The 11,260-nt window shown below is 46.1% G+C and overlaps 1 protein-coding gene across 1 annotated transcript in view; it reads left to right on the top strand.

The window, feature by feature from the left end:
- The window catches only part of LOC124008058 (interleukin-1 receptor accessory protein-like 1-B), a 460,524-nt gene that overhangs the window by 409,746 nt on the left and 39,518 nt on the right, over nt 1-11,260 (top strand). The window contains exon 8 of the mRNA XM_046318963.1: nt 7,427-7,572. Coding sequence (XP_046174919.1) covers nt 7,427-7,572 — 146 coding nt within the window. The remainder of the gene's footprint in view (nt 1-7,426; nt 7,573-11,260) is intronic.

Below are 11,260 nucleotides of genomic sequence, written 5' to 3'. Positions count from 1 at the left end.
AGAGGGATGGAGGAGGATAAGAGGGCTGAGAGGGATTGATGAGAATAAGAGGGATGGAGAGGGATGGAGAAGTATAGAGAGGGATGGAGGAGGATAAGAGGGCTGAGAGGGATTGAGGAGAATGGAGAGGGATGGAGAAGTATAGAGAGGGATAGAGGAGGATAAGAGGGCTAGAGAGGGATGGAGGACAATGGAGAGGGATGGAGACGTACAGAGAGATATGGAGGAGGATAAGAGGGCTGGAGAGGGATGGAGGAGAATAAGAGGGCTGGAGAGGGATGGAGAAGTATAGAGAGGGATGGAGGAGGATAAGAGGGCTGGAGAGGGATGGAGGAGAATAAGAGGGCTGGAGAGGGATGGAGAAGTATAGAGAGGGATGGAGGAGGATAAGAGGGCTGGAGATGGATGGAGGAGGATAAGAGGGCTGGAGAGGGATGGAGAAGTATAGAGAGGGATGGAGGAGGATAAGAGGGCTGGAGATGGATGTAGGAGAATAAGAGGGCTGGAGAGGGATGGAGGAGGATAAGAGAGCTGAGAGGAATGGAGGAGGATAAGATGGCTGGGAGGGATGGAGGAGGATAAGAGGGATGTAGGAGGATAAGAGGGCTGGAGAGGGATGTAGGAGGATAAGAGGGCTGGAGAGGGATGTAGGAGGATAAGAGGGCTGGAGAGGGATGGAGGAGGATAAGAGGGCTGGAGAGGGATGTAGGAGGATAAGAGGGCTGGAGAGGGATGTAGGAGGATAAGAGGGCTGGAGAGGGATGGAGGAGAATAAGAGGGCTGGAGAGGGATGGAGAAGTATAGAGAGGGATGGAGGAGGATAAGAGGGCTGGAGAGGGATGGAGAAGTATAGAGAGGGATGGAGGAGGATAAGAGGGCTGGAGATGGATGGAGGAGAATAAGAGGGCTGGAGAGGGATGGAGGAGGATAAGAGAGCTGAGAGGAATGGAGGAGGATAAGATGGCTGGGAGGGATGGAGGAGGATAAGAGGGATGTAGGAGGATAAGAGGGCTGAGAGGGATGGAGGAGGATAAGATGGCTGAGAGGGATGGAGGAGGATAAGAGGGATGGAGGAAGATAAGAGGGCTGTGAGGGATGGAGGAGGATAAGAGGGCTGGAGAGGGATGGAGGAGGATAAGAGGGCTGAGAGGGATGGAGGAGGATAAGATGGCTGTGAGGGATGGAGGAGGATAAGATGGCTGAGAGGGATGGAGGAGGATAAGAGGGATGGAGGAGGATAAGAGGGATGGAGGAGGATAAGAGGGCTGAGAGGGATGGAGGAGGATAAGAAGGCTGAAGAGGGATAGAGGAGGATAAGAGGGATGGAGGAGGATAAGAGGGCTGGAGAGGGATGGAGGAGGATAAGAGGGATGGAGGAGGATAAGAGGGGTGGAGGAGGATAAGAGGGATATAGAGGGATGGAGGGGGATAAGAGGGCTGGAGAGGGATGGAGGAGAATAAGAGGGATGGAGGGGGATAAGAGGGATGTAGAGGGATGGAGGAGGATAAGAGGGATGGAGAGGGATGGAGGAGGATAAGAGGGATGGAGAGGGATGGAGGAGGATAAGAGGGATGGAGGAGGATAAGAGGGATGGAGGAGGATAAGAGGGATATAGAGGGATGGAGGGGGATAAGAGGGCTGGAGAGGGATGGAGGAGAATAAGAGGGATGGAGGAGGATAAGAGGGATAGAGAGGGATGGAGGGGGATAAGAGGGCTGGAGAGGGATGGAGGAGGATAAGAGGGCTGAGAGGGATGGAGGAGGATAAGATGGCTGGGAGGGATGGGGGAGGATAAAAGGGCTGAGAGGGATGGAGGAGGATAAGAAGGCTGAAGAGGAATAGAGGAGGATAATAGGGATGGAGGAGGATAAGTGGGCTGGAGAGGGATAGAGGAGGATAAGAGGGATGGAAGAGGATAACTGGGATGGAGAGGGATGGAGGAGGATAAGAGGGATGGAGGAGGATAAGAGGGATGGAGGAGGATAAGAGGGGGATAAGAGGGCTGGAGAGGGATGGAGGAGAATAAGAGGGATGGAGGAGGATAAGAGGGATGGAGGAGGATAACAGGGATGGAGAGGGATGGAGGAGGATAAGAGGGATGGAGGAGGATAAGAGGGATGGAGGAGGATAAGAGGGGGATAAGAGGGCTGGAGAGGGATGGAGGAGAATAAGAGGGAAGGAGGAGGATAAGAGGGATAGAGAGGGATGGAGGGGGATAAGAGGGCTGGAGAGGGATGGAGGAGGATAAGAGGGATGGAGGAGGATAAGAGGGATAGAGAGGGGTGGAGGTGGATGGAGAGGGATGAAGAGGGATAGAGAGGGATGGAGGTGGATGGAGAGGGATGGAGGATGATGGAGAGGGATAGAGAGGGATGGAGGAGGATAAGAGGGATAGAGAGGGATGGAGGTGGATGGAAAGGGATGGAGGATGATGGAGAGGGATAGAGAGGGATGGAGGAGGATAAGAGGGCTGGAGAGGGATGGAGAGGGATGGAGGATGATGGAGAGGGATAGAGAGGGATGGAGGAGGATAAGAGGGATAGAGAGGGATGGAGGTGGATGGAGAGGGATGGAGGATGATGGAGAGGGATAGAGAGGGATGGAGGAGGATAAGAGGGCTGGAGAGGGATGGAGGAGGATGATGCCGTCTGTAGTTGCGTTCCTTTCTTTGTTTGCTGAAATGCATACCTTTTCAATAAACATGAATCAAATACCACCACCGACTGTTTACTTGTTGAGATTGGCACATGTGCATTTGTGCTGAATTGCCATCTTAGAACAACAGCAATGAGCAAACAGTTTGTGGTTATATTTGATTAACATTTATTGAAATAGTATGGATTCCAGCAAACAGAAAGGAATGCAACTACAGAGGACAAACATAGGTACAAGGTCACCGTTTAATAATTCAAATGTTTTGAAGTGTTGATCTTGGGAGAATCAATGTAGTCGGAGCTAGATTCCACAAAGCCTGGTCTGGGCTCCATGTCGTTGGGGAAGTTCATCCGAAACTTCCTTCATCATGGAGAGGGATTTAGTCGTCTATCACCCCGGTAACTCCCCATCCTCAAATGATTCTGTTCTCTTGTTTGTGAATTACCGTACAGTGATTCCACTTGATCAAATGATTACAGATGCTTCAACTCTCTCAAGAGAGGACTGAAGTCATTCAGGAACGAGATCCTTAGAACAGTAGGGATGGAGGAGTGCATTATAAGAGATATCACCGTCACCGTCTCACATATGAATTGGAGACCAGACCACTCCATGATGTATGTCATTTTATCCTCTCATCTAAAGGTAAACCAGAAGGACTGCTCTGTATTACCTCTCACACGTAACACCTCTGGGTTATATGATGGGCTGAAACGGGTGACGTCTCCACTTCAGTCTCTGTATTACCTCTCACACGTAACACCTCTGGGTTATATGATGGGCTGAAACGGGTGACGTCTCCACTTCAGTCTCTGTATTACCTCTCACACGTAACACCTCTGGGTTATATGATGGGCTGAAACGGGTGACGTCTCCACTTCAGTCTCTGTATTACCTCTCACACGTAACACCTCTGGGTCATATGATGGGCTGAAACGGGTGACGTCTCCACTTCAGTCTCTGTATTACCTCTCACACGTAACACCTCTGGGTTATATGATGGGCTGAAACGGGTGACGTCTCCACTTCAGTCTCTGTATTACCTCTCACACGTAACACCTCTGGGTTATATGATGGGCTGAAACGGGTGACGTCTCCACTTCAGTCTCTGTATTACCTCTCACACGTAACACCTCTGGGTTATATGATGGGCTGAAACGGGTGACGTCTCCACGTCAGTCTCTGTATTACCTCTCACACGTAACACCTCTGGGTTATATGATGGGCTGAAACGGGTGACGTCTCCACTTCAGTCTCTGTATTACCTCTCACACGTAACACCTCTGGGTTATATGATGGGCTGAAACGGGTGACGTCTCCACGTCAGTCTCTGTATTACCTCTCACACGTAACACCTCTGGGTTATATGATGGGCTGAAATGGGTGACGTCTCCACTTCAGTCTCTGTATTACCTCTCACACGTAACACCTCTGGGTTATATGATGGGCTGAAACGGGTGACGTCTCCACTTCAGTCTCTGTATTACCTCTCACACGTAACACCTCTGGGTTATATGATGGGCTGAAATGGGTGACGTCTCCACGTCAGCCTCTGTATCTAGTCTACTATATAGTCTGTTGAATGTCTCCACGTCAGTCTCTGTATCTAGTCTACTATATAGTCTGTTGAACGTCTCCACGTCAGTCTCTGTATCTAGTCTACTATATAGTCTGTTGAACATCTCCACGTCAGCCTCTGTATCTAGTCTACTATATAGTCTGTTGAATGTCTCAACGTCAGCCTCTGTATCTAGTCTACTATATAGTCTGTTGCACGTCTCCACGTCAGTCTCTGTATCTAGTCTACTATATAGTCTGTTGAACGTCTCCACCTCAGCCTCTATATGTAGTCTACTATATAGTCTGTTGAATGTCTCCACGTCAGTCTCTGTATCTAGTCTACTATATAGTCTGCTGAACGTCTCTACGTCAGTCTCTGTATCTAGTCTACTATATAGTCTGCTGAATGTCTCTACGTCAGCCTCTGTATCTAGTCTACTATATAGTCTGTTGAATGTCTCCACGTCAGTCTCTGTATCTAGTCTACTATATAGTCTGCTGAACGTCTCCACGTCAGTCTCTGTATCTAGTCTACTATATAGTCTGTTGAACGTCTCTACGTCAGTCTCTGTATCTAGTCTACTATATAGTCTGTTGAACGTCTCAACGTCAGCCTCTGTATCTAGTCTACTATATAGTCTGTTGAACGTCTCCACGTCAGTCTCTGTATCTAGTCTACTATATAGTCTGTTGAACGTCTCCACATCAGCCTCTATATGTAGTCTACTATATAGTCTGTTGAATGTCTCCACGTCAGTCTCTGTATCTAGTCTACTATATAGTCTGCTGAACGTCTCTACGTCAGTCTCTGTATCTAGTCTACTATATAGTCTGCTGAACGTCTCTACGTCAGCCTCTGTATCTAGTCTACTATATAGTCTGTTGAATGTCTCCACGTCAGTCTCTGTATCTAGTCTACTATATAGTCTGCTGAACGTCTCCACGTCAGTCTCTGTATCTAGTCTACTATATAGTCTGTTGAACGTCTCTACGTCAGTCTCTGTATCTAGTCTACTATATAGTCTGTTGAACGTCTCCACGTCAGTCTCTGTATCTAGTCTACTATATAGTCTGTTGAACGTCTCCACGTCAGTCTCTGTATCTAGTCTACTATATAGTCTGTGGAACGTCTCTACGTCAGTCTCTGTATCTAGTCTACTATATAGTCTGTTGAACGTCTCCACGTCAGTCTCTGTATCTAGTCTACTATATAGTCTGCTGAACGTCTCCACGTCCGTCTCTGTATCTATTCTAATATATAGTTTGTTGAACGTCTCTACGTCAGTCTCTGTATCTAGTCTACTATATAGTCTGCTGAACGTCTCTACGTCAGTCTCTGTATCTAGTCTACTATATAGTCTGTTGAATGTCTCCACGTCAGCCTCTGTATCTACTCTACTATATAGTCTGTTGAACGTCTCCACGTCAGTCTCTGTATCTAGTCTACTATATAGTCTGTTGAACGTCTCTACGTCAGTCTCTGTATCTAGTCTACTATATAGTCTGTTGAACGTCATTGTCCCTTCTCTGTCTCCCTAACAAACTCCTCCCGCCTTCCTCCTCCCTACTCCCACCTCCTCTCAACTTCCTCCAACACCGTCTGCAATTTCCTCCTCCCACCTCCTCCTCTTCCCTCCTCTACCTCCTCTCCACTTCCTCCCCCTCCTTCCACCAACCTCCTCCCCCTTCTCACCTCCTCCTCCCCCTTCCTCCACCACTTCCTCTCCCCCTCCTGACACCTCTTCCTCTCCCCTCCTCCACCTCCTCTCCACTTCCTCCCGCTCCTCCCTCCAACCTCCTCCCACCAACCTCCTCACCTCCTCCTCTCCCCTTCCTTCACCTCTCCCCCCCACCCTCCTCCACCTCCTCCTCTCCTAGTCCAACGGGTCTTGCCACCTTATCTCCTTCATATATCCTTCATGGAGCCTCAGTTTGAAGCAGTTGGGTGTTGGAAAGCTAAGGGCATTACCACAACTGTAAATACTAGATTCCCCATGTCAGTGTGCCTTCCACTTCCACCATCTGTACTGCACTGTGTAATTGACCTGATGAACTTCCCCCATCCTTCCCAGAGATGATGAAGAGGAGAAATGGGATTGATAGTTCTGAACCACATTCAAGTGTACCCAAGGGAGAGGAGAACAACAGCATGTGACATTCGTACAGTTGTCTTTTCGCATTATTAGGCTCAGTGTCCTAAAAGAGACAGAATGGCGGCCGATATCTGTAAACACTAAAGAATAGAGATCATTATTAGGCTCAGTGTCATAAAAGAGACAGAATGGCGGCCGATATCTGTAAACACTAAAGAATAGAGATCATTATTAGGCTCAGTGTCATAAAAGAGACAGAATGGCGGACGATATCTGTAAACACTAAAGAATAGAGATCATTATTAGGCTCAGTGTCATAAAAGAGACAGAATGGCGGCCGATATCTGTAAACACTAAAGAATAGAGATCATTATTAGGCTCAGTGTCATAAAAGAGACAGAATGGCGGCCGATATCTGTAAACACTAAAGAATAGAGATCATTATTAGGCTCAGTGTCATAAAAGAGACAGAATGGCGGCCGATATCTGTAAACACTAAAGAATAGAGATCATTGTTTTTCCATTTGTTCCGCCTGCTCTGTGTGTGCCGAGCAGGAGAGATTCCTTTACTCTTTAACTCATATTGTTTTTCTCTGCCGTTCCTTCGTTTCCATAGCAGCATGCCGCTATAAGAAGATACTTTTTCAACCTCATTATTTAGCTAGTTATCTTACAACACTGTGCGAGCTGAAACAATGCTGTTGACTTTCAATGAAATGACTGTAAAGTCTGTAGAAATGATGACTGACCACTTCAAGTTTTTAATGTATGCTGTCTTTGTGGTATTACGGTCATCCATGGTTTGTAAAGTGTACCATCACTTGTGGTGATGCTTTTACTGCTGTTCTGTCCACAATCTGTATCAAGGCCAATTCATGTCAAGTCACGTCTCCAGTGTAATTAGCATCCTCGCTAATCTGCCCCCCAAGCCAGCCCTCCTGGGTAATCAAGTCACAGTGAGGGGGATAATACTTGGCAATTGTCAATCAATCACAGACAGAATCATCACAGAGACTTTCTCTTCTCTGTTCTCCCTCCTCTCTTCTCCCTTCTCTCTTCTCCTCTCTGCTTCTCTCCTCTCCTATTCTCTTCTCCTCTTCTATTGTCTTCTCTGCAGACTTATCCGGGAGCACCTGGGAGAGCAGGAGGTGTCGATCACCCTGACCATTGACTCGGTGGAAGAGGCTGATCTGGGGAACTACTCGTGCTTCGTGGAGAATGGCAACGGCAGACGGCAGGCTAACATCCAGCTCACAAAGAGAGGTAGGACACACAGATACACACACACACACGATAGCAGTGTACTGAGAATTGGTTTGGAGAAGATATTGCCAAAGAAAGCTGAGTTTCACTTAAAACCATAATTATCTGAAGGTTATTCTGTCTGTTTCACTTTTTAGATACCTGCTTAATGTCACATCAACATCAAACATTGAAATGTGTTTTCAAGGCTGGAGACCGACAGATAGACAGCTGTTATCTTGTTGCCAATTCAGAGAAGCAGCAGAGGGACCGTGTTCATCTCTCTCTGTTTTTCTAGACACGTTGCATCCTTTCAAATCTTGGTGGTCAGAGCCCATTGGCTGACTAACGTCTACCAGAGCAGGGCCTGGACTCAATGCATCTCCATCCATCACCATGGTGACAGCATTAGCCTCATTCCAGAGCACGGCCCAATCTCACAATACCACAACAAAGCTATCTACTAGACAAGGCCTGATCCCATAACACCACAACACAAGATATCCACCAGACAAGGCCTGATCCCAGAACACCATAACACAAGATATCCACCAGACAAGGCCTGATCCCAGAACACCATAACACAAGATATCCACCAGACAAGGCCTGATCCCAGAACACCATAACACAAGATATCCACCAGACAAGGCCTGATCCCAGAACACCATAACACAATATATCCACCAGACAAGGCCTGATCCCAGAACACCATAACACAAGATATCCACCAGACAAGGCCTGATCCCAGAACACCATAACACAATATATCCACCAGACAGGGCCTGATCACCCAACACCACAACACAATATATCCACCAGACAGGGCCTGATCACCCAACACCACAACAAAGATACCTACCAGACAGGGCCTCATCACACAACACCACAACAAAGATACCTACCAGACAGGGCCTGATCACCCAACACCACAACAAAGATACCTACCAGACAGGGCCTGATCACCCAACACCACAACAAAGCTATCTACCAGACAGGGCCTGGTCCCCCAACACCACAACACAAGCCATCCACCAGACAGCCAACATGATAAAAGGTTATGTGACAAGTGTCGTGTCTTTGGCATCATTAAAGTGAAGACTTATTTTATCAAATCAATTCTCTGTAATTATTAAAATGTGATTAAACTAATCATGTAAATGTAATTAACTAGGAAGTCGGGGCACCAAGGAAAATCTTCCGATTACAAAGTTAAAATGTTCCTAATATAACTACAGATACTGTATTGTACAGTATATACGTATACATATGAGATGAATAATGTAGGGTATGTAAACATTATATTAAGTAGCATTGTTTAAAGTGGCTAGTGATATATTTGATATCAATTCCCATCAATTCCCATTATTAAAGTGGCTGGAGTTGAGTCAGTGTGTTGGCAGCAGCCACTCAATGTTAGTGGTGGCTGTTTAACAGTCTGATGGCCTTGAGATAGAAGCTGTTTTTCAGAGTAACATTCAGAAATGTTCTTATAGAATAGATGTTTCAGCATTTGTCGGTCTTTGCATTTCAGGTCGACATAACGTCTTGCTGCAGACTAGTAATTAGTATCGAAGAGTTGCTCTTATTCTGTCGAATCGATAGTCTCCGAGTTTAACCACATGGTTAAGAATTCAGCAACCATTACAACCTTAGCGTATCCTGTGGGTTTTGTGGTCTCTACTCAAACCTTAGCCCCCTCGATGCTCGAGTTGGACATGGTCTGAAGTGGGCTTCTCCAGGTGTGGGTTTTATTCGGCACAGTAAAGAGGCTGTCCCATGACGCCAGATCGATGTCTGTGCTCACGGGGGCGGGCCAATGACTTAGTGAAACTTTAAAGGGAATTGGATTCTCTTTCATTAGCAGTTTAAAATCACATTACATCATTTCAAAAAAAGTTTCATCTTTACTCATTCATTTTATATAACAATTAGACGCAAATCTCATAACGGAGACTCTTGTATAAACAGAGTCATGGTAATGTGGCTGTATTGTCTCTCAATGAGGTCACAAACATTAAACAAAACGGATCGGTCGTAGCTGGATTCTCCACCGACCGGTTACACATTCTCCAAAACATGGATATTGTTCAGTTCTCATGTTCTGTGAGATAGAATAACATTTACATTACATTTAAGTCATTTAGCAGACGCTCTTATCCAGAGTGACTTACAAATTGGTGCATTCACCTTATGACATCCAGTGGAACAGTCACTTTACAATAGTGCATCTAAATCTTAAAGGGGGGTGAGAGGGATTACTTATCCTATCCTATAAGTTCCTTTGTTCTACTGTGAACCTTTCTCTCTCTATACTGCATGAGGGAGAGAGTCTCCTCCATGAATTTACGACCTGAGATAACAGAGCCTGGGTATAGGGGGAAGAGAGAGTTGGTGAGAGAGAGTTGGTGCTTGCTATATCCAAAGAGGTCCACGTCATGTCACAAGCCATCCACCAGACAGCCAACATGTTAAAGTGTGATGTCACAAGCCATCCACTAGAAAGCCAACATGTTAAAGTGTGATGTCACAAGCCATCCACTAGAAAGCCAACATGTTAAAGTGTGATGTCACAAGCCATCCACTAGAAAGCCAACATGATAAAGGGTGATGTCACAAGCCATCCACTAGAAAGCTAACATGATAAAGGGTGATGTCACAAGCCATCCACTAGAAAGCTAACATGATAAAGTGTGATGTCACAAGCCATCCACTAGAAAGCTAACATGATAAAGGGTGATGTCACAAGCCATCCACTAGAAAGCCAACATGATAAAGTGTGATGTCACAAGCCATCCACTAGAAAGCTAACATGATAAAGTGTGATGTCACAAGCCATCCACTAGAAAGCCAACATGATAAAGTGTGATGTCACAAGCCATCCACTAGAAAGCCAACATGATAAAGGGTGACGTCACAAGCAATCCACTAGAAAGCCAACATGATAAAGGGTGATGTCACAAGCCATCCACTAGAAAGCTAACATGATAAAGGGTGATGTCACAAGCCATCCACTAGAAAGCCAACATGATAAAGTGTGATGTCACAAGCCATCCACTAGAAAGCTAACATGATAAAGTGTGATGTCACAAGCCATCCACTAGAAAGCCAACATGATAAAGGGTGACGTCACAAGCAATCCACTAGAAAGCCAACATGATAAAGGGTGATGTCACAAGCCATCCACTAGAAAGCTAACATGATAAAGGGTGATGTCACAAGCCATCCACTAGAAAGCCAACATGATAAAGTGTGATGTCACAAGCCATCCACTAGAAAGCTAACATGATAAAGTGTGATGTCACAAGCAATCCACTAGAAAGCCAACATGATAAAGGGTGATGTCACAAGCAATCCACTAGAAAGCCAACATGATAAAGGGTGATGTCACAAGCCATCCACTAGAAAGCCAACATGATAAAGGGTGATGTCACAAGCCATCCACTAGAAAGCTAACATGATAAAGGGTGATGTCACAAGCCATCCACTAGAAAGCCAACATGATAAAGTGTGATGTCACAAGCCATCCACTAGAAAGCTAACATGATAAAGTGTGATGTCACAAGCCATCCACTAGAAAGCCAACATGATAAAGTGTGATGTCACAAGCCATCCACTAGAAAGCCAACATGATAAAGGGTGACGTCACAAGCAATCCACTAGAAAGCCAACATGATAAAGGGTGATGTCACAAGCCATCCACCAGACAGTC

Source organism: Oncorhynchus gorbuscha, linkage group LG21 (assembly GCF_021184085.1).
Source record: "Oncorhynchus gorbuscha isolate QuinsamMale2020 ecotype Even-year linkage group LG21, OgorEven_v1.0, whole genome shotgun sequence".
In the NCBI taxonomy this organism is placed as follows: domain Eukaryota; kingdom Metazoa; phylum Chordata; class Actinopteri; order Salmoniformes; family Salmonidae; genus Oncorhynchus; species Oncorhynchus gorbuscha.
Note: the sequence above shows the minus strand (reverse complement) of the source record. Positions and strands in the feature narration are given on the sequence as shown.